Genomic DNA, 26,244 nt, shown 5'->3' with positions numbered 1-26,244 from the left:
TAATTCATTTTGTTTCTAGGAGAACGATTTGTAAAAAATATCAGTGAGGTGATGAGTGCTAATTCTTACATCAGTACACTGTGTGTACCCTCAGTATTGCCTTTGCAGAATATAGGGCGCCCCTGTTAAAGCTCTGAAGACAAACCACCTTGTGATGGCACTGTGACTATGCCATTCTAACAATAGAGTATCCTCAGAGTCTTTGCAAGTATGTCCTTTGAATTCCAGAGGCTGTAATCCTTTTGTCTTGTGTTCAGGCCACTGTGCGAGCCATGGACACCATAACAGCGTTCTTACAGAAAAAATCTGCTGGAAAGTTGAACATTGCCAAGTTCATGTTGACAGGTGGTTCCAAGGTAGGTACGAAGGTCTGTGCTGCTTTGCTTTCCATGTATGTAACTCATCAGTTGCATTATCCTCCTTGTTTTCTTCTCGTTCCCAACCTCATTCTTTTGTCTCTTTTTGGCAGCGTGGGTGGACTAGCTGGCTTGCGGCAGCTGTGGATGAAAGAGTTGTGTCCTTTGCTCCACTTGTATTTGATCTTTTGAATATCATTAAGGTGAGAATCCAGTTTCTTCACAGTAAAGTAAAGAAGAGTAGAGAACAACAAGATTGTACAAAGGGCAATGCGCTATGTGTGTGTAGTAATTCTCCATTCTACAGGATTTCAAGTACCGTATTTTTTGCTCTATAAGACTCACTTTTTCCCTCCTAAAAAGTAAGGGGAAATGTGTGTGCGTCTTATGGAGCGAATGAAGGCTGCGCAGCTATCCCAGAAGCCAGAACAGCAAGAGGGATTGCTGCTTTCACTGCGCAGCGATCCCTCTTGCTGTTCTGGCTTCTGAGATTCAGAATATTAATTTTTCCCTCCTCCAAAAACTAGGTGCATCTTGTGGTGTGGTGCGTCTTATAGAGCGAAAAATACAGCACTTAAGCTTTGGCACTTGCTGTATGGAAAGTCTTCATGTACACAGAGAACTCACTTCTGGCTGCTTTGCTTCAGAGCTGGCATCATCAATACCGAGCGTACTGTGGCTGGACATTTGCATGGCGGCACATACATGAACTGAAAATTACTAAGAAGCTGGACACTCCGCGGTTCAAGATATTAACTTCGCATGTTGATCCACTTGGTGAGCACTTCTTATGTTCTCAGATTTCTCTGATAAATGATATGGTAGCAGAAGAAAGGATAGTTGTAGAAATAGAAGGAAAGGGCGATTTTGGTGGCGCTACAATGCACGGAACAAGCATGGAAGAGCATGGTGTTATTCAGAGGAATAGAGAATGGCTCGACCAAATGAAGTCTTTCCCACTTTGGTGTAGATCCATTATTTTGTCTGGGGTGGGGCAGGGTAGGTAGAGCAAGCAAGCAATCCAGCTGGTCACTGATTAGACACTTTTGCACGCTATCCTTCAACAGCCTGCCTTGAGTAAGTTTTCACTCCCTTGCTGACTTCCCCCACTCCAAACTTCCAACTCCTTTTCTTCTTCCTCTCTCATTTCTCCACTCCCCCTTCCTCTGCCTCTTCACATTTCTTCCTCTATAAGCCAATTACTGGCTTTGTTAAGCTACAACAGCCACTTAATTAAGTGGTATACAAATTTTGTTAAATAAAATAAGTTTCTGTTGTGGCATGTCATTAATTTTATATAATCTGCAGGCTTCAGCTTTTGCTTGACTGATTCTGGAAATCAAACAAATATGAGAACTGCTGCAATTTCAGCACCTGTGCCCACGTCCTTATATTCTGCCCCCTGAGTGTATGCTGCTCTTTAGGGATTTGTGGTCCTTACTCCATTCTACTTATTCTCTATTGCTTCTCTGCAGTCTTGCTATCCTTTTTATGACGATTTATTACAAAACAAGGTACAGTGGTACCTTGGGTTACATACGCTTCAGGCTACAGACTCCGCTAACCCAGAAATATTACCTCAGGTTAAGAACTTTGCTTCTTGATGAGAACAGAAATTGTGCTCCCGCGACGCAGCAGCAGCAGAGGCCCCATTAGCTAAAGTGGTGCTTCGGGTTAAGAACAGTTTCAGGTTAAGAACAGACCTCTGGAACGAATTAAGTACTTAACCCAAGGTACCACTGTAGTAGCAACCTGAGAACCATATGTTGGTCATTTCTAAAACAGTTTATTTTTCCATCCCCAGTGTCAGGGGCTGCCTCAGGTCTCAGCTCACAAAAGACCAACGCCAAGCTCTTCTTATATACAGGAATGTTTATTGCAGTTCATTATAGATTCCACAACCGAGGCGTGCAGCCCCGTGTCTTTAACGTCAGACGTTTGAAGTCCCCTCTGACTCGCTCCCCCCCCTGCACCAACTTAAGAGGCTTGTGCTAGACCACCTCTTCCTGTCTTTCCTTTTCCGCAGGGTCTTTCTGCCCCCCTGGGTTCCTTCCCTCCTGCTCTCTCCCGAAGCGGATTCCTGAGATGCCTGTTCCCCCCTCCTTCGTGCTTTGGGGCTGGGCTCCTCCTCCGGGCTTTCTTCATTTCCGCGCGCCTCCACATTCGAACTTGGCGCGCGCTCGCTACCCCTGACCTTCCTTTTGACACTGACACTACTCCCTGTACTACTCTCCCCCTCTTCCGGCAGGACGTTCTCCCCAGATCTCCTTCCCCTGTCTCTTTCCTGCTCCGCTCCGTGTGTCACACTGGGAACCCCCCTCTCTTCCCTTCGTTCCTGCTGGGAAGCCGGCCCCGATCTCCCACTCCCGCTCGGGGTTTCCCTGCTGCTTCCCTGCTCCTGGCAGGTCCCCCCTGTGACCCCCCTTGTCCTGACTAGGGGCGCCCCCTCCTGAGAATCCTCCGATTCACTTGAGAGACTCATGGAAGATCTCAAGTCATTGTCATCCTCTTCCTCACTGTCCTGGGATTCTTCCTCGTCGCTCTCCGTCTCCTCCCTCACCTGTGTCTCTGTCTCTGAACCCCTGACATCCATCCCCCCCTCGAAGCCCCCCCTTCCCCCCTCCCGCTGCTCGGGCGCAGGTTCCGGGGGCTCCGTCGTTGCGGAGGTCGCTGCTGGACACAGGTCGTCGACGTCGATCTCCTCTGCTTCCAGTTCATTGTTTGTGTACTCGAACCCATTGTCCTCTCCCAACATGTTCACGTCCTCCCCTCCCCCTGTTGCCTGGGTGGGGTCTGCTTGCCAAGGACCCACCCGCCACCTCATGCGCCAGTCCTCTTCTGGTTGATCGTCCCACCAGTAAGAAGGGTCGGTGTCCACCCCCGAACACGATCCCCTTGGAGGGCTCGACTCTGGCGTCGTCTCCTCTGCGGAGGAGAACCCTCGGAAGGTGCTGGCGGAAAGTGTGGGCGTAAAAAGCCAATCGTCGAAAAACTGTGCTGGCATGGGCCTGTGTGGGAAAAGGGCATGGAACTCGTCCTTGAGGAGGGGTTCGTCCAAAGCGTAGTCTGGCACCCAACTGTTGGTGCTGGCCGGGGCGCCCTCCCTGGCGAGAAAATATTCTACTCCCTCTTCCCCCCATCTCGAGTCCAGAATCTCTGTGACCTCGTTGACTGGTTCGTCCTTAGGTGACCTCCCCCTCTTGGGCGACTCCCTGCTTGGTTCTGGTGCCGTCCCTGACTCCTGAAATCTGTGTGGGGCCTTGTAGGGGGTGAGCATCGACCTATGAAAGACCGGGTGCATTCTGGAACCCTCGGGGAGGGTCAATCGAAACGCTACGGGATTGATCCTGGCCTCAACTTGGTACGGCCCTAGTTGCCTGTGTCCTAGCTTCTTTTTAGCTAACGACTTGGCCGGCACCGCTTGGGCCGCTAACCATACCCAGTCTCCCACCTGGATGTCTTCCCCCTCCCTCCTGTGTTTGTCCGCCTGCACCTTATAGGCTTGTTTAGCTAGCTCTAAATGTCTCCGTAGCTCGTCGTGCACCTCTTGCAATTCTGCTGCGAAATGGTCGGCTTCCTGTGGCTCCCCCTCCCCCGTCGTTACGAGCCCCGGGAAGGTTCTGGGATGCCTTCCATTGTTAGCAAAGAACGGCGTCACCCCCGTCGACGCGTGCTTCGTGTTGTTGTAGGCAAACTCAGCCATCGGCAGGTAATCCACCCAAGCCGCGGGTCGCTGATTGGCGTAACATCTCAGGTACTGCTGCATGATCGCGTTGACCCTCTCTGCTTGGCCGTTGGTCTGCGGATGTCTCGCCGACGACAGGTTGATTTTGACGTGCAGGATCCCTAGGAGCTTCCGCCAGAAACTGGACACAAACTGGCGCCCCCTGTCAGACAGAATGGACCGTGGCAAGCCATGCACCTTGAACACGTGGTCGATGAACAGTTTGGCTGTCTGCTCCGCTGTCGCCACCTTCGCACAAGGAATGAAATGCGCCATCTTGGTGAACAGGTCTACAACCACAAGCACCGCCGTCTTGCCTCGCGAACTGGGCAGATCAGTGACAAAGTCCAGCGCCACCCTCTCCCACGGTTGCAGTGGCGTTTCCAGTGGTTCCAGCAGTCCCGCTGGCTTCTGGTGCACTGGCTTGGACCTTTGGCACGTGTCACACCTGGCGACGTACTCCGCGACCTCCCCTCGCATCTGGGGCCACCAAAAGTCTCTGGCCACTAATTCTGTCGTCTTTTCCTTGCCGAAGTGGCCAGCGCTGGGTGCGTCGTGCAACTGCTGCAGAACTTTCGCGCGGAGATCGTCTCCCGGAATGTAGAGAGCACCTTTACGGGTCAGCAGGCCGTCGCGTATCTGGAACTCGTCGTCCTTCGCTGTGCCCCTCCGCACCTCTTCCATCTTGGACTGTGCGAATGGATCCGCCTGCAACGCGTGACGCACCGCCTCCAGGTCCACGGCGGCTGAAGCGCACGCCCACGCCTGCGGTGCAAAAATGTGCTTGGCTGCCACCGGTGCCGCTGCCTCGAGATACTGCGGTTTCCTGGAGAGCGCATCTGCTATGACATTGTTGTCGCCTGGGATGTACTCTATCCTGAAATCGAAATCCGCAAAGAACTCTGCCCAGCGTATGTGCCTCTGGCTCTGTAGCTTCGCCGTGCGCCAGTACTCTAGGTTCTTGTGGTCCGTGCGGACCTGCACGGTGTGCTTGGCTCCGATGAGAAAGTGCCTCCACGCCTTGAAAGCTGCGTGGATGGCCAGCAACTCCCTGTCCCAAATGGTGTAGTTCTGCTCCGACTTGCTGAGCTTCCGGGAGTAGAAAGCACAGGGCCTCCAGTTTCCCTGCGGGTCTTCCTGTAAGAGGACGGCCCCCACCGCTCTGTCAGATGCGTCAGTCTCCACCCTCATGGGCCTGCCAGGATTCACGTGTAGCAGCTGTTCTTCGGACGCGAAGAGACTCTTAAGTCTCCTGAAGGACTGCTCCGCTTGGTCCGTCCAGGTGAACTTCTTCTTCTTGGAGCTGAGAGTGTCCGTGATAGCTGCCGTCTCCTTGGCGAAACCCTTGATGAACTTGCGGTAAAAGTTGGCGAAGCCGACGAACCTCTGGACCTCTTTCCGATTTCGCGGGCTCTTCCAGTCCAACACCGCGCGGACCTTGGCACTGTCCATGGCTAGTCCCCTGTCGGACAGCCTATAGCCCAGAAAATCCACCTCCGTCACGTCGAATTGGCACTTCTCCAACTTGGCGTAGAGCCTGTGCTCCCGTAGCCTCTGCAGGACCTCCTTCACGTCGCTCTCGTGAGCCTCCGGCGATTCTGAGAAGATCAGAATGTCGTCGAGGAAACATACGCACTTCTTGTAGAGGAGTCCCGCCAGCACATGATGCATAAAAGCTTGGAAAAAGTGGGAGCCATTTTGGAGACCAAACGGCATAACTCTGTATTCGTAGGTGCCCAACGGCGTGAACATGGCCGTCTTCCACTCATCACCCTCTCGCACACGTATGAGATTGTAAGCTCCACGGAGATCCAACTTGGTGAAGATCTTCCCTTTCCGCACCGTCGCGAGCAGGTCGTCGATCTTGGGCATGGGAAAGGCCGCGGGCTTTGTTTTTGAGTTTATGAATCTGAAGTCTACGATGAGCCTCTTTTGGGGCGTGTCCTTCTTCTTCACAAAAAACACAGGACTGCCCCCTACAGCCTTCGATTCTCGGATGAATCCCCGCTGCAGATTGTGGTCTATGAATTCCCGGAGCTCCTGCAGCTCCTCCTCGGACATGGAATACAGCTTCACAGGCGGCAGCGTTGTCCCTGGCAAGAGGTCAATAGCGCAATCGTAGGGCCGGTGAGGTGGCAATTGGTCAGCCTCCTTTTCGCAGAAAACCTCCAAAAACCCCTTGTACTTGAGGGGTACTGCTTGCGCCATGCTGAGACGTAGCTGCTGCCCCTCCTCTTGGCCCTCCTCCTCCTGACCGGTCTGGATGCAATGCTGCGCGCAATAGGACGAGCCGAAGGTGAGCTGCCGCTGGTACCACGCCATGGTCGGGCTGTGCCTATCCAGCCAACTCATGCCTAACACTATAGGCGTGTCTGACAGGCGGGTGACGTTGAAACTGATGACTTCTCGGTGATTGCCAATCTGCATCACCATGGGCGGCGTCTGTTGTACCACTTGCCCCCCCAGCAGTTTCCTGCCATCCACTGTGACGACATTCAATGGCAGCGTGGCTGGCAGAAGCTCTATGCGATGCTGCTTGACGAACTGCACCCCCACGAAGTCTGCGTTGCTCCCACTGTCAATTGTGATGGGGACCTCCAGGGTGCGTCCATTAGGTAGCTGGAGGGTTGCAGTGAGCTGCACTACAGGTTTGGGTGGCAGGGGGTCTGTAGGCTGCAAAAGCGCTGGGGACTGCTCTACTGACTTGCCTGGCTGTGCCCCAACATTGCTGATTCCAGCCAGGCATTGTCGTTTCCCTGAAACAGCTCTTCATGCTGTGCTGCTGCATTTACTGTTGCCAAGGCTGCAGTGTGCTGCCGGAGCCTCTGGGGACACTCTTTCGCCATGTGCGTTGCACAGTCACAGATGTAACACTTCCTGTTCCCTCTAGGAGGCTTCTTCTTGACTGTTCCGGACGCTGGGGCTCCGGCCACTGACTGAGCCTTAGCACTCCCCAGTTCCATAGGCTCCTCCCCTGGCTGCAGCTGAGGGGAGAGACGCTGACGTCCTGGATCTCTGGGAAACAAAGGAGGCACTCTAGACGGTGCGTGAAGCTGGCTACCCCCCTCATTGCGCCAAGGGCGTTCTTCCTGGCGCACTCCAATGGCAAGCGCTCGCTGCACCACGTCTGCCAGGGTTTTAGGTCTGTCCCCCCTAGCCAGCTCGTCCTTCACAGGGCCAGATAGACCCTCCCAAAATAAGTCTCTGACAGCCAAAGAATCCTTCTCCCAGCGCAGCACATTCAGCAAGGCGAAGAAGCGAGCATGATACTGACGTACGGAAGCCTTGCCTTGCCTTAAACCATGGATCTGATGGCGTGCCACATCCACATCCACACTAGACTGGAAGCAAGCGTCCATGCATTTGATAAATTCATCAGAGTCCCTTCGAGCAGGACAATCCTCACGCCACAGATTGCGCAACCAAGCCCTCGCTTCCCCATGCAAGTGGGACACAATGAACCCCACTTTCTCTTCCTCATCTTTAAAGTCGTCGCGAAGCAAGTGCAACGCATATTCTACGTCCGCTTTAAAACTGGGGTATTGCTGCAGGTTCCCATCGAAGTGGGCTACCAAGTTGCCCCCTCTTCTGCCCAGTGCTACTCCAGCCGCTTTGGTCCCCGGGAACCCCACCTGGCATGCATGATCCCACCTGGCTTGCAGATCTTGGCACCGCTTTTCTGCCTCCTCCCCCTTCTTCTGGGAGACCACTACCTCAGTGGTAAGCCGGGAGACTGCGTTGCGTAGCTCAGCTATCTGCTGCTCCATACTCAGGGCTGCCAAACTTCGTGAGCTTTGCAAAAAAAAATTTTGCGTAGTTTTGGAGGGGACTTACTGTCAGGGGCTGCCTCAGGTCTCAGCTCACAAAAGACCAACGCCAAGCTCTTCTTATATACAGGAATGTTTATTGCAGTTCATTATAGATTCCACAACCGAGGCGTGCAGCCCCGTGTCTTTAACGTCAGACGTTTGAAGTCCCCTCTGACTCGCTCCCCCCCCTGCACCAACTTAAGAGGCTTGTGCTAGACCACCTCTTCCTGTCTTTCCTTTTCCGCAGGGTCTTTCTGCCCCCCTGGGTTCCTTCCCTCCTGCTCTCTCCCGAAGCGGATTCCTGAGATGCCTGTTCCCCCCTCCTTCGTGCTTTGGGGCTGGGCTCCTCCTCCGGGCTTTCTTCATTTCCGCGCGCCTCCACATTCGAACTTGGCGCGCGCTCGCTACCCCTGACCTTCCTTTTGACACTGACACTACTCCCTGTACTACTCTCCCCCTCTTCCGGCAGGACGTTCTCCCCAGATCTCCTTCCCCTGTCTCTTTCCTGCTCCGCTCCGTGTGTCACACTGGGAACCCCCCTCTCTTCCCTTCGTTCCTGCTGGGAAGCCGGCCCCGATCTCCCACTCCCGCTCGGGGTTTCCCTGCTGCTTCCCTGCTCCTGGCAGGTCCCCCCTGTGACCCCCCTTGTCCTGACTAGGGGCGCCCCCTCCTGAGAATCCTCCGATTCACTTGAGAGACTCATGGAAGATCTCAAGTCATTGTCATCCTCTTCCTCACTGTCCTGGGATTCTTCCTCGTCGCTCTCCGTCTCCTCCCTCACCTGTGTCTCTGTCTCTGAACCCCTGACACCCAGCATATAACGAACGATACATAAACAAGCCCAAGTATCTAATCATAGCAGCAGGAGATGAATTCTTCCCTCTTGATGATTCCCACCATTTCTTCAATGAACTATCAGGAGCAAAATATTTCCGGTGACTTCATGCTGCTGCTCTCATTTTTCCTTTTACTATCAAACAGCAGCCCATCTTCCGCAAAACTACAACAAGCTAACTCATTCCGAGCCAAGAAAATCTGAATTCTAATCTGCATTGGTTATGTGCATTTAAATGATAAAACCTTTTCTCACTTAATTCTGTAATGTGTTACTGTTGTGCAATAATTCTGCATAGTCTAATCAAGGACAATGGCAAGGAGCTGTGCAGAATACCAAAGCTTCACCCTTGATAACAGGAAACTTTAGTAGCTCCTGTGGCTTTTGAGACTTTACCAGGCACACCCCACACACTCCCAAGCATAGGACAGGATTCAGCTAACAAACACAACCAATGGAAGCCCACACAAGGACTTCCACTGGCACAACAAGGTTTCCCCCCATTTCTGCACCCCCTTCCAGTTGGCTGGGGGATTCAGGAGAACTCCTGGGACACAGGAGAGGAGATAAACAAACTTTCTTTGTTGGAGGAAGGGCAGAAGTGACCCAGGTTGTTAGGCAGTCAGTGGGTGGTGTTATTAACCCAGCTTTGTAATTAGAACGATAAACATGCAACCAGTGAACAAAATGCTAGTTCAGCCATCACTCCAGTTGACACTGCAATGTATCTGATGAGTGTCTGCCACTTATTATTATTATCCACTGTGTTTCCATATCCCTCTGTCAATTTGCTTGCCATCTTACTAATTAAAAAGGATTAAAAAAAGAAGAAGCCTGTAAAGCAGTTCTGCCCTCTGATGAGTTGAAACTCGATGACATAAAGGAAACCAACCAATGGGTTTTGCGCAAAGGCAGCTTTTGCTGTGTGGTTCAAATTAATCTATTCTTTCAAATTAATACGTTCAAATTAATCTATACTTAAAAATGTTTACAATTGTCTTTACCCTCAGTAATTCCTGGCTTCATTTTTTTGAATCTCTCAAAGAACTCTGAAAGAAAAGCCGCCCAGAGTGGCTGGGGAAACCCAGCCAGATGGGCGGGGTATTATTATTATTATTATTATTATTATTATTATTATTATTAGACTTACCCTTGCAAAAGCCATGCTAGTTTTACTTCAATAAGTCTTGCTCTTTTATATGCTAATTCTATTTTTAATAAGGGTTTTCACCTAATTTCACCTATTAACTGGCCTGTTACTTCCTAGATCCCCTCTTGATTGCATTTTAAAAGTTGGTGTTACTTGGGCCCATTTGCATTCCTCAGACATAGAGACAGGTCTTCGGAACCAGTTAAATATTTTTGTTAGAAGAACAGCAATTTCACATTTGAGTTCTTTAAGAACTTTTGGGTGGGTAAATTCTGGTGATTTTCTGTTTTTAATTTGTCAGTAGAGCCTAGAACTTGGCTACAGATCCCTGCTGCAAAATTCACAGAGGGTTTGAATTATAATACTTCCCCCCCGCCACCTGTATATTTTTCTATATGTGTATATTCCAAAGAAGAAAAACCCAGAAAGAGTCAAATTTCTGTGATTAGAGGAAATATGTAATTGCTTTGTCTATTGCAAGGGAGCTATTATTTCAAAAACCTCTCTGTTGCCCTGCAGAGCCACCCCAAACAATGATCACTTGATGACACGGGACCCATCGATTAAAATATCGATTGCAATGTCGGTTATAAGCTTTTTTCTTAGGACCATTTTGAATCTGAAAATGCCCCAAATTTCCTGGAAGAGAACCGAGGTGAGGAAAACTCATGTTGCAACGTAACTAATTCAGTCATGAGACTTGTTTTATTATTTACTTCAAGCCATGGGTACACATAGCCTTTTAACTGATGAAAATCATAGTTTATCAAGGACACTCTGTTACGCTCAAGCTTACTAGGAAATTATCAGTATTATTGGAAGCAGGAAGCCTTGGCCAATGATCCAATAAATGACAGGAACATTATGACATTTGGCCATTTTCTGAGGGCACTTGGTTGGTTTTGAGCTTTACTGGTACATATTAGAATATTATGACATTTCCTTCTGGCCTTTTAATGTTACATTCAGATACAGTAAATATTTAAATAGGCTCTATTAGTATATGTATATGAATGTGTCCCTAGAGGCAAAGCACAAAGAAAGGTTCTTAATTTCAATGAAACTGAAAGGTTCTTAATTTCAATGAAAGCTGTAGGTTGATTTCACACAGACTGTTTCCTGACACATGTTTCTATACTAGCCAGCTAATTAGGTGGCTGCTGTTGAAATGAGATCTTTGGGATCTACGTAGGAAGAACCATTGCACAGTGGTATTTGCTTTGCATGCTGAAGGTCTTTGGTTTGATCCCTGACGTTTCCACATAGGCCTGGGAGAGAAACCTGCTTGTAATCACCCTAGACAGCTGTTGCCAATCAGTGTAGACAAAACTGAGGTAGATGGACCCAATGGTCTGACTCCGTATAAGACAGCTTCCTATAGAAAACTTTCATGTCGCTGATAGAAGAAATGGGTGATAGCTTGAGGAACACTTGATATTTCTGGGTGATAGCTTGAGGAACACTTGATATTTCTGTCCTATTCTCTCTTTTTCTAGACAAAAGCTACAGGTATTATCGAGCTCTACACAGATATGGAGCCTTCAGCAGTTAAATGTTTCTTTTCTAACACTTTGGGTTCTGAAAGGTAGGATTTATTGTGCATGATTTATTAATACAAATATACAGAGTTGATATAAATATCCAAAGAATGGGACAATCTGTTAATCTTGGTTGTATCTTTCTTAAATTCGGTTCTCCACATTTCTGCTGCATTTTGCAAATTACTGTTTTTTTTAAAAAATCCTCATGAAAAATTGCCAGCATTTTTGTGTGTTTTTCTCTCAATCTCCACATTTCTGTATGTCGTTTTGTCAAATATACATATTTTTTGCTAACAACTCCCCTAGTGCTTTTTTGTTCTTTATTTTCACTAACCTATGCGTTTATATACACACTTCACCCTAGCATTTCTGTGCACATTACTTGGCTTGAGAGCTGCATTGCAAACTTCAAAGGCATGTGAATTTTGAAGGATGTCTGTGTTTTGGTTTCCACTTTATTTTTGAAAGTGTGACAATGGAGGTTCACTTTTAAATCTCTACAAAGAAGCCATTGGGGTGTTCCCTTCCTTAAAGTGTGCAGTATTTTCTCTCTGGAAAAAAAGAAAAGAAAGCATTCTGAGTGCTCTTTGTGTCTGTGAACAGCTCCACAAAACATTATAGTTTTTAATACTTTTATATGTTTTCAAACCTACAAACAAGATTCATAAGGGAACTCTGTGGGTGGATTACTGAATATGCTCTAGAACATTTGGAATCAGGTTGATGGTATTGAAGAGCCATCAGAATGGCTGAGTCATCTGAGTAGTAGACAAAGAGTATTTTTAATTGCTTAAACATAACGATCCCTTTTACTTCAATAAGTGAACTATTGCCTTGGCAGTGGTAAAGGTAAAGGTACTCCTGACCGTTAGGTCCAGTCGCGAACGACTCTGGGGTTCCAGCGCTCATCTCGCTCTAGAGGCCGAGGGAGCTGGCGTACAGCTTCCGGGTCATGTGGCAAGCATGACTAAGCCGCTTCTGGCGAACCAGAGCAGCGCACGGAAATGCCATTTACCTTCCCACTGGAGTGGTACCTATTTATCTACTTGCACTTTTACGTGTTTTCAAACTGCTAGGTGGGCAGGAGCTGGGACTGAACAACGGGAGCTCATCCAGTTGCAGGGATTCGAACTGCTGACTTTCTGATCAGCAAGCCCTAGGCTCTGTGGTTTAGACCACAGCGCCACCTTGGCAGTGGTACTTGTCTCCAAAAAGTAGCTTCCTCAGCACTCACTGTGCCGCCTCCTTCCCTTCTCATTCTCAGGCGAGACTTCAGGCTGTTGGTGGGTCCTGGGCCTTCAGGTGTTTCACAACCCATATCTTGGCTTCCCTGCAAGGTTGAGAAAGTGGTAAGAGGATTTGGGATTGGGGGTTACTCCAAGCTTCGTAACACAGTTGAGTGAATCAAACCTCCATCCCTACGCACACAAGCAGTTCTTCAAAAATAAATTATTTCCTTTAAAGATGGGTTCTGTTGCCAACACATTGAATTAGCCCATTTATTTGCAAAGTTCTTTTTAAAAAATTACACAGATAGTGAGTGTACTCAGTTAGGATAGTGGTTGGTGCGTGGTGTGTGTGTGACATGCACCGGCTGGTTACCATTTGTGATGGGCTGCACAGGAAAGTCCATTGCTGTTGCTTCCACCTTAAAGGAGCAGAAGCTCATATGTAACAATAAGGCCCACTATGGAACCTGCTGGGTTCCTTCAGAAGAAAGGGGAATACATTGAATGGATAAATAATCCAAGAGTCAAACAACCAAATACAATGGAATTCTGTCATTATATAAGTTACCAAAAACATTGATAGGATGATTGCATTTCAAAGCGCAGCAGAATGTATTTCCATCTAATGTTGCCCCAGGAGGTGTGGGCTAAAGAGCATTGTCTTTATGCTGTAGTTCTAAAAAGACCCATGCTAGAAAGTAAGCCCCACTAATATATTGGGGCTCATGAGTCTATAGTAGGGGTGGAGGCTGCATGCCAGTGATGGGCAGTGTCAAAGACAAAAGTGAACAGAGCAATCAGTGTGAATTCCACAATTGTGCAGTAGCCTAGTTTCTTCACAGTCACACTTCTTTCTCTATCCTCCATCCAGGCAAGCAAGAAGTATTATCAGAGTCCAAGGACACATTCCAGCCAGGGGGAAACAGTCTAGGAGGGAGGAAAGCACAGCTGGTGAGGGTTGGAAGTGTGGGTGTCCTGGAGATTATCACAAGGGCCAGACAGAGAGGGCTGGAGGGCTGCCCTTGGCCCCTGGGCCTGAGGTTCCCATCCGTGATGTATGGAATGGTTTATGATCACCTGGAAAGAAGTGGGATGTAACCCCATCCCATTCTGCCCCACTTTGAGCACAGTCGCCATAGCTGTTTCACTCTACCCTGTCCTTGGGAGACTCAAACCAGGAACACTCTTCTGCAGATTCACACTAGTGAACATTTTAGAATTTCATAAACTCAGGGATTACCAGAGCGCCTGTTACCTGTTCATTTCTCAGTAGCTTCTGTCTCATCCCATTGCAGAAAACGGGTGTTTATAAGGCAGAAGAGGAAAAGCCACAATCAGGATGGAAGGCTTTCTTTATTGAGGTAAATATTCCCTCCAGTCTAGTATTTGACTCCCCCACCCCCAGGAGAGAAAACTCTGAGTGCATTGAGTACCAAGACTGATAGAGATTCACCCAAATCAGTCTCCCTGGAAATAACAGGCACCTTTAGGAGGGTCATGTATTGGCATTAGCACTGAGATGCTAAGCCAGAAGAAATCAAGATAGGTTGTTAGACTACGTTTCTCAGAACACACAATGGCTCTGGAGTGTCTATCCTATTCCAGTGTCAAATCTTCATCAACACCTAAAAATAAAGGCTACAAGGTTTAAGTTTTCCATAAAACGTGTTTTGGGCAAATTATGGCTTGAATAAAGCACTCCTAAATCAGAGTGGTTGACAGGTAGGAACTATGATCTGGAAATTGCTGTTCCATGTTGCAGTCCAGGCATTAATTCATTGGCTGCTGTAATCACGCCATGATATTTCTTAGGGCTCTGTGAAGCAACCCAAGCTGCTTCACTTCTGACTGTCTCCTATTCAGTGTGAATTGCTACAGGAAGGGGGTGGTATTGCACCCCAAATCCAAAGCTGCAGCTTCAGACCTCCCATTGACTTGCATTGGGAAAGCAAGATATTCACAAATTTTGGATTAGTTACATAGGTGCATAACACCTGCTGACATAGAAGGCCCACCTCTCCAAAAATAGGATGAACCCTGCCAAATTTGAGACACATAGGTTGTGTGACTTTTCTAATAATAATAATAATCCAGAACAGTCATAACTTATTTGAAAGAGATTTTGAAAACCTATCTCAGAAAACACTATGGCCAGGGGACAACACACAATATGTGTATATGCTTGTGTGCATAGATATATGTATATATAATGTTGGATTGGGAAGGATGGAAAAGAATAGAAAACAAACACGTAGTTTGATTATGAAGGATCTATGACTCATTGAGAGATGATACAAGTGTAAATAAAGTTCAAAACACCATAGCCACATTTGGGAGAGGAAGGAAGTAAAACTGCCTTAGTGGCTATTATAACTGGAGACTAAAAGTGACAACAAGCTCTATGTGTGTGTAGATAGAGAAGGATGAAAAAAGCAAATAGGTAGAAATGTTGGGTTAAGAGACAAGCTGAATCAAAATACCACAGCAAACTCCTTGTGCCATCCATAGTACTAGCCATAGAGTGAGGGGGAAAGGCACTGGGACAAAGATACTAGGATTGTGGGGATGTAGGATAATATTCTACGTCTGGGTTTGAGGCTACGGGGAGCAAACACCAGTTCTACTACTCCCATTGACTCCATCATCATGTTTCCCTTATTTGAGGACGTTTACATTTTTCCAGTCATTTTGGAGACAGGTTACTTGGCATAGATCACCTTTGCTTTGTAACTGAATGTCTCCAGAGCAGGGGGATCTTCGGCTCAGATCGCTTTGGGGGCAGAGCTGAGCCTTGGAGGGACCCTACTTTGATCCCGCCTCATCTTGGGATTTGGATGCAGTGGTTGCACAACCCTAGCTGTTAAAACAATTTGGGGGGATATTGCATCATGTGAACTACTTGCTTCTGTTTAATGAGGGAATATTGGCTTTGTAACCAATAATCTAAAAGACTCAAGGCAAAAACTGGTATTACCCAAATGGGCGGGGTATAAACAAACAAACAAACAATTATTATTATTATTATTATTATTATTATTATTATTATTATTATTATTATTATATTAGCTTACCTTTCAGTCTAGCTCACTCACTGTGTCCTTCCAAAAACAATAAAGCAACTATGCCTGAAAGCTCTACTTTCATGTACTAATTGAAATCCAGTGATAGAAAGCTGTTGTGCTGAATAGGCAGGAAGTATTCTTCCATAAGCTACAATATGCTGTAAGGCACAACAATTATTTTTTAGCTATCCCTGTGCTTTGCACTACCAATGTAGGCTCCGTTCTATTAGATTTGCAAGGCGAGATATTGAGCAGAACTGCAATTTCTTTTCCAGGCCACCTTCCCAGGACCCGGGACCATTGATTTTGTGTTAAGTTCTGAGGTTCACATCATTCCAGACACTTTTCCATGTCCAGCCTGCCACGGAAAGGAATGCAAGGGGAAGGTGGTATGACACTCACCAAGGATGCTATAGCTCCTGCTGCTGAAGACATCCATGAGTGTAAACACGAGAGGTGCTCAGAAAACCACGCAGAGGAGTCAGGGTGGGTTGGGCAGAGAAATAATACTGCATAGAGAATGCACAGGTTCAACTTCAACTAACATGAAATGGGAGAGGGGTGTGGGGTCGTGGGGTAGGTAGGTGAAGATGTCAGTCAGGAACAGGAGCCCTAAAGGAGGGTTGTGGGAAATGGGTCTGGTGGGTGGATGAAGCATATTGGGCATGAGACAGAGGGAGGGCCTGGCTATATAAAATTATGAACGATTAATGCAGCAAAGGAAAGTGCCTTTGTATTCCTCAGATCTCAGGATCAAAAGAAAGAGAAGCACTATGCTCTATAGGTCTTCACTGAAACTCTGTACAAGTATTTGAGCATTTGATGCACAATTCCTTAACCCGGTTTTAAAATAGTTTAGCCTCATAGACTTTGATGGGATTAAATAGCCTCTAATCCAAGTAATTGATTATAGCTGGATTGTAAATCATGTAAAATGACTGAGTTCAAATTGCACGTGAGTCACAGACGGAAGAGGGTGTCTTCTTTGGCTAGCTATTATCTCTTCGTTTTCGAGTCCCTTCTGCAAAATGGGGGTAACAATAAAGTGACTATATTTTGTGTGGCAGAAGTGAGCCCACCTGCTGTGGCTTTCATGGCCTGATGATTTCTAGCTGTTCATTCCCTGTTAACAAATAAAGGTTGTTTCTGGCATTCTTACCATCTTGCACTGGGTGAGATTTTCTTGTGTTTTGAAGTGAACCGCCACTTGCTCCACTATCCTCCTATAGCTACTGTATGGGGAATGGGTGTCTGTTCTTAGGGTGTGTAGCAGGTTGGGTCATAAGCCTATCATAACAAAAGGAGTAATACCTACCACAGTACTATCAGTGTTGTGAATATATGTCATTCAGTTGAACAGATTAGGTTTGTTAGTAAAGTGGATCTACAGACTGTCCTTCATACAGGCAGTTGCAGTGACTGAAGTACAAACCACCAGGGAGTTCTCTTGTAAAGGCCAATGAAAATGAAATAGGAGCACCACTGCCCTCTGCTGCTGCTCTTAATTATGGCAAAGGCATTTATACAGGTCAGCTGCCCAGTGTGTTTGTGCTAAACAGAATTCCAAGCAAAGAGACTGAAAGCTCATTTTGACTACATAATCTTAGAAGATGGTGTGGCTGTGAGAGGGACACAGCTGTGACTATCATAAAAGGACCCTGCACTTCTGAATTTGGCACTAAGCTGCTGCCGCTACTCAAACTGCACGGGATGAGGCTCCAAAGGGGCAGCAGATGCGGGAGCATGTGAATTCCATGCTGGAATTCGTGGAGCAGCTGAGAAGAACAGGGGAGGAACTGAAAGGCAATAATTCTGCAGCCCTATTGCTGCACAGCCTTGCTGAATCATACAGGGCCCTGAGTGGTGCTACACAACGGAAGGAAATTGGTGTCATGACTCCTGAAACCCTCCAACACCGCAAGGGCTTATAAGGCTCTGGAGTTCTCTACAAGTGGGTGGAGCCTGGAGAAACAAGTCATTCGCTTAGTGCTATCCATGAGCTAGCTTCCAGGCTTGCTTTCCCTGCAGAATTCAGCATCAGACCTGAACAGGACAGGACTTTCTCCGTCTCTCATAACTCCAGAACTCGTGGATGTTGCTGAATGTTAGACAATTCAGGACAGATAACACCTTGCTGGCTGCTATTCCTACTGCTGCTATCTCCTGCTAGGACTCATGGAAAACTTATCAGACAGACAGCAAAATTTATCATCTATGCCTGGTTGACAATTTTATACAATTTTGTCTGTTTGCATGCACACACATGCAAGCAGCAGATTTCAACAGTTCACAATGCCTTGCATTGAGATTATATACACTGTACCCATGCAAGACAATACACCTCTCTTACTAACTCAGTTTATCTGGGAGTTGTTGGCATCCGTCTGTTTTGAAAGACAATGGGGTGCTCCTTCAGGGGCGAAGTCAAACTGCTGCACTAGCAGGATCGATGTGATCTTCTCAGGGCACAAGCCTGGGCAGTGTGTATGGAGGTTCTGGGCTGCGCAGATGACAAGACTCTCAGCCTTGTTGATGTTGTTCAAAGGAAAGAAGAGCAATACATTTGTTACCAGCTTGGATGTTGGAGTTGCTGGAAAGAGGCAAACAAGGCACCATACAACTGTCTTAGGGACTCCACTCTGGATTTATGTAGGGTTTACTCCTTACCCTTTTCTTTTCCCAAAGATGCTCTGCAAGGCAATGGAGGTTTAGGGTCAGACTGTTCCTTCTGCTAGATGGGCTACCTTCCCAGGTTGATGAGCCCCATCTGCCCCTCACTTCTACCTACAGCACTTGCAGAAACAGCCTTCCTCACCATTGGACCCCCTGTTGGTCTCACCCACTCAATCCACCACAAGCCTGTCTTTGCCTGCCAGGGAAATCCCTAATTCACTGAGGGTTTGAGACCAATCTGCTACCCTCATCTGGTTTAGCTAGACTGTCTGAGCCATTCCCAGGATGTGGCGGCTCTTGCATGCTGATAGCTTCTAAGAGCCACAGGGGACCAAAGGTGGACAAACTACCCCAGAAGGAGCATGAGCCCACCAGAGGTACTACCTTCTGAGTTGGCATGGTTAAGATTACAGTACTTTCAAAACAGTTCCTCCTGTTTGCATTATCTGGCTAGCTGCTTTTCCTAGTGCCCCTGTACCTGACTAGCTCTGCCCCTCCCAATCATCTTTGGCCTAGCAAGATGTTCCCCTCCTCTCTTTCCCCTCAGGTGGAGACCAAACCCTGTAATGAAGCCCATTACAAAAGGGCATTTGCTTCTGCATTGCTTCAGGCAGTGGCAGGAATGCAAAACAGAAGGGGCAGGGTGCTGTTTGCCAGCATGTGCCACCTTTTTCTCCCTCCACTTCAGTCTAGGCCTGAACCCATCCTTCAGATATAGCAGAGTACCTGTCGGCTTCAATTTGACCATGTGCTGGGAGGATGCTTTGGCCACTAAAGAACAATTGGCGCATTTCCATCTGCATAAGGGCTGCCCAGACCATGTGGTTCAGCACCTTCCATGCTCAGTGACCTTTATAAGTACAGTTATTTGTGCTAATACTCTTTTTCAAGAAGCATGAATAGCCTTTGCAGAACTGATACTAATGACTTAAGTACTGTTACTTTGCTTTGTCTCCAAAGTTGTGTAGCTCTTTTGAGGCAAATCCCAAACTAGTCAATCACCTACCATGTGAACACCCTTGAATCTTTTCCATGTCTGGATCTTGACAGATTCTCTTCTTCTAATACACCCTGATGAGGAAAGTGTTTACTTTCTCACGTCAAAATCTAGTGGTCAAAATCTAGTAGTTTGTTTGAAAACCGTGCTTTATAACAACATCTAAATTTCATGGTCCGTGAAGAAGTGGACATTGCTTTCACAAAAGTGGTTTAATACTAGAATTAAAATACAGAAGCCAAATCATGAAGTTACCTTAGAGAGAAACTGGGAGCTGCCATAACCTGTTCCCCATCTTCTTACATTTGGAGCCCCAGGCTCTCACCTGTTCCCTCTTCAAACAATCCCAGCATGCACCTTATCAGGATGTCTGTTCCTGCGCTCTCTTAAATGTTGTGTTTCTTGTGCCTCTCTGGTGACTCATCAAATTGTAATTGTTGGTTCTGAGAGCAATGAGTTCAAAGATGTGTGTAGATCAAAAAAGTGCAGAGCTTTTTAATATATGTGGAATTTTTAAACATTCATATTAAAAAACTCTGATTTACACACATCTTTGAGCTAAATTGCTCTCAGCGCTGATGATTACAATTTGTTATTTGAGAACTCTGTGCTTTGGAAATTCCCTAGGCAGAAAATATGCCCTACTTTTATTACAAAGCTGTGCCTTTTCAAGCTTAATTATTTAAATATCCTTCAAATGCATTATTTTCCTTTGCTTTAATGCTATGCACAGAGAACAATGTGCTAGCATATGCCCTCAAGCACTTGCCCTGTAAGACATTACTTGTTGCTTTACCAAATTAAAAATATGAATCTCGCTTTTGACACACCAACCACCAACTTCCAGTAACAGAGCTAAGTAAGCAAGTGCCTTGGCTTTCCAAACAGGCATTATTTTTACAGGCCCTCAAGCCAGTGGTTCTCTAAATTGTATTGTTTTCCCCTTCCTCTCCCAAGAAGAATATTTTTATCTCACTTTTAGTATACTATTGATCCTTGTTCTGTCCAGCAGAGTCATTCAGCGTGCAGAACTGAACAGACGCTTTGCCATGCCTGGGTGACAGCTAGTGGGAGAGACTTTTGCATAACTGACCTTGAGATGATATCTGGGGCCAGCTGAGCTGAGGAGACACAATCTCCAGCCTGTCTCTCTGCTCAGGTCTGACTAAGCCAGCAAAGGGAGCATTTGCTCTTTCTGCCCTGCTGCGGGCCTTTATTTTTCAGTGCAATGGAGGCTTCGGCCTAGTCCACAGTGCTTTTGGCAATGTCTGTGGGCAGCCTTTTGCAGCTGAATCGACCCCTCACATTTTAAATTTATTTTACACCCCTTCACATATGTCTTGCAGTTTCTTTCTGCATTAGGCCGGTGAACTTTGAGGTTATATTTTTTGGGGGGAAGGGGGTGGATTTGCTTTTCCCACAGCTTTTTTCTGCTCCCATAGCCCACCCAGTGCTAGGAGTGACCAGAGCCCCTTTAAGCAGGGCCATTTGTGTAAGATATGTTCATGTTGTTGCCATCTAGTGCTTCCCAAAGGCAAAAGTCTTTCCTTGAGGAAAATATTGGCACTGAGCATGCAGAAGGCCTCTGTTCTGGGGAGTGGTTCTAATGTGGATATCTGGCTGAAGGTTGTATAACAGAAACCAAGTAGGGCAACCAGTTACTGTTCATCTTATAGGTGTAGCCCGTATACATTATAAACCAGGCATTTATCACCTTTATCTCCTCATGGTTTAGAAGTGTGTGGGTCATCCTGGTATTTCTGCTTTCTCCCTTTTTTGTCTTGGGGATACAGTGGTTTTAAGGACGTGATTTTTCTGCACCATCTATCTCTTTCTAGAAAATACCACAGGCATCATTTACTTCTTCACGGATCAAGAGCCCTTCTGTACCAAATGTTATGTTGCTACCACTTTGAGCTCTACAGGGGAGGATTATTTCAGCAATTTTGAGTAGCTGAAGGTACTTGTTTTTAAACAAGCAGTTTCCTCAATGATTACTAAGTCACATCTTTCTGTTTCCATTCTCAGGTGAGACTTCAGGTTAATTCAGATGGACCCTGGTGGGATAGTGGGTCTTATACTATGGTTGCCACTTGAGAAAGTGGACTGGAGATTTTAGAGCATTCTTCACACTGCGGAGGAAGTCAAAGCTGTTTGTGCACAAGCGGTACGTGTTAATTTTTCTCACACTTGCTACATTTTCCTCCGAGCTGCGCTTCTGTTGTAGAAACACTGGATTGACCCAGCAGTCAGCCTGCAAAATACATTTCTTCCCGCAGGTGCCATGCTCATTTGCTGTTAAGATTGCTGTGTAGCCTAACAGTGTCAACCAACCACTGGTTACTTTTTGTGAAGTAGTGAAGAGTAGGGTCAGAGGAGCATATTGATGCTTCTCCGTCATGGATGAGCAGAAGGGCAGATGGAGGACCTAGTCAAGGGAGAAGGAACATCTCTATTCAGCTGTTTTATGTCAAATTGTGTGAGGCAAAAAATTGGGGCTACAAATTCACTCTGCACTGCTATCCACAGCAGGGGCATTCTCTAAACCTAAGGCTGCCCCATGAGATGGTTCCTGTTTGCATTTGCAAGATTCCCTCCTGCAAAAGTGCTCCTAAATTTGCAGGCAGTGTCGGGAAGGGCCTCTTAGGGCATGATGGTGGAGATGGTGTAAGTAGTAGGAATGGAAATTAGCTCTTGGCAATAGAAGAAGAGGAGTTTGGATTGGATATCCCACTTTATCACTACCTGAAGGAGTCTCAAAGTGGATAACATTCTCCTTTCCCTTCCTCCCCCACAACAAACACTCTGTGAGGTGAGTGGGGCTGAGAGACTTCAGAGAAGTGTGACTGGCCCAAGGTCACCCAGCAGCTGCATGTGGAGGAGTGGAGAAGCGAACCCGGTTCCCCAGAATACGAATCTACCGCTCTTAACCACTATGTCTCTCTGTATAAGTCCCCCCCCCCCAGCTCTACTTCTCCAGATCCATGGCTGGTCCTATTATTAGACAGAATGAGGCAACTGCTTGGGAGGAGGGGAGCCTCACTTCCAGTACTATTCCCATTGAGCCTCCCCAACCAGTCCCATCCCCTTAAACTTGCAAAGAGTGTCCCGAAAGAAGGTATGGCTGGAACATTCAATAGGAGCATACCATAGTTCAAGATTTTGCTGCAAGTCACACTAGTTCATACTATTAAACCTTCATAATCTTGAGTTTAGAAGCAGAGCAAGTTAGCTGTGCACTTCCCTTTGCAGGAAGCAGGAATTTATAAAGTGGAAGTGGACAAACTATCAGAGAGAGGGAAAGGCTTCTTTATGGAGGTAAAACCCCTTGCTCCACTGAGACTATTTCACACACAGCAAAATCGGGGTGCATTGGGCACTGAAAACGTATCACATTCAGGAATTATATTGTTACAGGCCACCCCAATCTCTGTCAAGCAGCAGCAAGAGATTCCTGGGTTTGTGTTCCTTTGGAATGAGGCACAATAGAGACTAGTGTCTTTAAGAAATATGGTTTATTTTATACATGTTTACAGCTGAAGCCTTCAGTGGTGGGGGTGCAGAACAACACATCCCAAGACTATCTCTCGTTGCTCCTCTTGTCAGCAGCTTGGGTCCAAAGCAGCAGCCAGTCATGCTTCTCGGTGCAGCCTTTTCCAGCCAGCACACTTCAGAGCTCCACCCACTTCTTGCTCCTCCTTCCCAGAAAACCCTGTTCCCCAAACCTCTGTGGTGACATCACACCCCTGTTTCTCTGGCAATCTCCCCCTCTCAATTCTGCTAAGTAACACACAGCTGGAGAAGGCACGCCACCCCTTTCCATGTCTGACTCTGAATATCTGACCTTTCATCAGGGTATTAATGATTCTGCCTTTGTTCTTTGAAGTCAAAGCAGCTTCCTGGGGGATTGGCTTAGAGAGGTGCTTAACAAACCCCACATATATAAGTTTTAAAAATTATGGAGAACCTGGCACCAGGGAGGTTGGAAATGCATGTGAATTACTTTCAAATCACCATATAATTTCCAATCTAAGACATTTTCAGGCCTTCCATCAGATATCTAGACAATTTAGGGCAAAACCTGGTGCAGTAAAAGGCAGCAAATATTTTTCTTGTTTTCAAACTAGCTCAATCTAATGTCCTTTTGAGGGAGCGGTAATGAAAAATAACAGCTTCCTAAAAATAATATAGCATTAAGAAGCGCATAACTGCACAAAGTATTCTGCCATTAGGCACCACTACTGAAAAATGCAATCATTGTTGCTTGGATATCTTCGTGCTGCCCATTTTTCACTCTTTGTAAGACTAATTGCAATTTCTTTTCCAGGTCACCTTCCTGGGACCCCAGGGCACAATAACTACATATTCACCCCAAAGGTACAGATCCTCCCAGACACATTTTTCTGTGCAGACTGCAACGGAGAGGAATGCCATAGGAAGCTGGTTTGAAACCCACAAGGGATACTGTGGCTCCTGCTGCTGAAATCATCCATGATGGAAGAATAAGAGGCACTGAGAAGACCATATACAGGACCAGGTTGGCAGAGAAAGAACCTTGTGCGGAGAGAGTGTACAGGTCTCACTGTTAGACAAACTAAATTGGTTTGGTGATGGGGATATGATGTCACAAGCTGGAGAAGGATGCTAATCAGGAGCCCTGAAAGAGGACTAGATAAGAGCAGAAGTGGAAATGGTAGTGGAGAACAAGTAGGGACTCATTCTACAGTATTTTCAGAAGCAACAGTGATGCCATGGATGTCGGCCTAAAGCATGGCTTAGCTTGGAAGCAAACTCCCAGTGTTCTTAAGGGGGCACTGCAAAAGGAGGGGACAAATTATCAAAGCACCCTTAAAGTCTTCTCTGGCTAAAATAAATTATCTGGGACAGAGGGTTCCTGGTTTCCTTTGATCTGCACCTCCCCATGACCCCAAAGCATCCACCCTTCCTCCTTACTCCCCTAAAGTAAGGATCCATTCCAGTCCGGCTTCCGTGCTGGTCATGGGACCGAGACGGCTCTGGTCGCCCTAACAGATGATCTCCGCAGGCAGCTGGATCGAGGCGGGTCGGGGCTGCTGATTCTTCTAGATCTGTCAGCAGCCTTTGACATGGTCGATCACGAACTCCTGGACCACCGCCTTGCCGACGTGGGGATCCAGGGCACAGTCCTTCAATGGCTGCGCTCGTTTCTCTCTGATCGGGGACAGAGGGTGGCGCTTGGGGGGGAATTGTCATCGCGTCACTCCTTGGTGTGTGGAGTGCCTCAGGGTGCGATTCTCTCCCCGATGCTTTTTAACATCTTTATGCGCCCCCTCGCCCAGCTTGTCCGGAGTTTTGGGCTGGGTTGCCATCAGTATGCTGATGACACCCAACTCTATCTGTTGATGGATGGCCATCCTAACTCGGCCCCAGACACACTGACCAGATGTCTGGAAGCTGTGGCTGGATGGTTACGTGGGAGCCGGTTGAAGTTAAATCCTTCGAAGACAGAGGTCCTCTGGCTGGGGCGGGACGATATGGGATTGAGGGGGCAACTCCCATCTCTTGCGGGGGTGCAATTAGTGCCAGCACCGTCCGTTAAGAGTTTGGGTGTAATCTTCGATACCTCCCTCTCTATGGAGGCGCAGATTACAGCTATAACAAAGGCGGCATTTTTCCATCTCCGCCAAGCTAAGCAGTTGGCCCCTTATCTCTCTCGCCCTGACCTAGCCACTGTGATCCATGCGACGGTCACCTCCAGACTGGATTATTGTAACTCGCTCTACGTGGGGCTGCCCTTGAGACTGACCCAGAAACTCCAGCGGGTGCAGAATGCCGCAGCGAGACTCCTTACGGGGTCTTCGCTGCGGGATCACATTCATCCGGTGCTATACCAGCTGCACTGGCTCCCGGTGGAGTACAGGATCAGGTTTAAGGTGCTGGTTTTAACCTTTAAAGCCCTATACGGCCTAGGACCCTCGTACCTACGGGACCGCCTCTCCTGGTATGCCCCACAGAGAAACCTACGGTCTACAAATAATAACACCCTCAAGGTCCCAGGCCTCAGAGAGGTTAGGCTGGCCTCAACTAGAGCCAGGGCCTTCTCGGCTGCAGCTCCAACCTGGTGGAATGCTCTGTCACAAGAGACTAGGGCCCTGCGGGACTTGACATCTTTCCGCAGGGCCTGCAAGACAGAGTTGTTCCGCCAGGCCTTTGGTCAGGGCGCAGCCTGACTCCCTCCTCTGGCAACCTGCACAGAATTTTGTTTAATCGGTTGCCATCAATTTGATTTTAACTAATTTTTATAATGAAATATTTTCAGAACGTGTTATTATTTGATTGTTTATTTGATTGTTGTTAGCCGCCCTGAGCCCGGCTCAGCTGGGGAGGGCGGGATATAAATAAAATTTATTATTATTATTATTATTATTATTATTATTATTATTATTATTAAAAGCTGAAATAGCAGCATTGGAAGATGCCCTCCCCATACTACAGTGCCAGAAGGCCCAAGCACCACTGCTCTTTCAGTCCTGATGTGGTACTGAGAGCATCTAGAAAGAGCACTTCCTCCACTTACTGCTACCACTGCCATAAAAGGAAATGAGGAGAATCCTCTTTCCCACCCATAGAGGCCAGGAAGGGACCACATATTAGGCAAGGTGAACCCCCACCCCTTGCTTTGGATATCAGAGAAAGGGGTGGAAGATCATGAGAAGCATGAGCATTGCCAACATATTCATCCCACCTATGACTTAATCAAACCAGGTTACCCACTACCACCACAGATAGCACATTGATTCTTATTTACATTTTGTGGGCACTGAAAACCATTTTACAAAGCTGCTATAAACTTACATTCCTTAAGAAAAACAGCCTAGAGTGTTAAGAG

The 26,244-nt window shown here is 47.2% G+C and overlaps 1 protein-coding gene and 1 long non-coding RNA gene across 2 annotated transcripts; one reads left to right on the top strand and one right to left on the bottom strand.

Annotated features, from left to right (window-relative positions):
• The first annotated feature begins 192 nt into the window (after nucleotides 1-192).
• Nucleotides 193-16,805, top strand: LOC310699330 (autocrine proliferation repressor protein A-like). The gene is made up of 9 exons (XM_083486998.1): nucleotides 193-356; nucleotides 470-559; nucleotides 1,004-1,133; nucleotides 8,704-8,824; nucleotides 10,394-10,529; nucleotides 11,371-11,459; nucleotides 12,680-12,764; nucleotides 13,940-14,005; nucleotides 15,982-16,805. Exons 1-9 carry the CDS (start codon nucleotides 273-275, stop codon nucleotides 16,099-16,101), a joined length of 921 nt encoding a protein of 306 aa, XP_083343124.1. The 5' UTR covers nucleotides 193-272; the 3' UTR covers nucleotides 16,102-16,805.
• On the bottom strand, nucleotides 11,466-18,750 carry LOC310699342. Its single transcript, XR_014522046.1, has 3 exons — nucleotides 18,061-18,750; nucleotides 12,650-12,745; nucleotides 11,466-11,966 (listed from the first exon to the last, which is right to left on the bottom strand). It is a non-coding gene; the product is annotated as an uncharacterized lncRNA (long non-coding RNA).
• Between the last annotated feature and the right edge of the window lie 7,494 nt (nucleotides 18,751-26,244).

The sequence above is a fragment of the Podarcis liolepis genome (assembly GCF_965112155.1).
Source record: "Podarcis liolepis genome assembly, chromosome: 2".
Lineage (NCBI taxonomy): Eukaryota > Metazoa > Chordata > Lepidosauria > Squamata > Lacertidae > Podarcis > Podarcis liolepis.
The sequence above is the reverse complement of the archived record's forward strand: the minus strand, read 5'-3'. Positions and strand labels throughout refer to the sequence as shown.

Coding starts and splice junctions, on each gene's coding strand:
- LOC310699330 (XM_083486998.1), top strand. CDS start 273: ATGGACACCATAACAGCGTTCTTACAGAAAAAATCTGCTGGAAAGTTG. Junction 560..1,003: donor ATCTTTTGAATATCATTAAG/GTGAGAATCCAG, acceptor GCTTTGCTTCAG/AGCTGGCATCATCAATACCG. Junction 14,006..15,981: donor GGAAGGCTTTCTTTATTGAG/GTAAATATTCCC, acceptor TTTCTTTTCCAG/GCCACCTTCCCAGGACCCGG.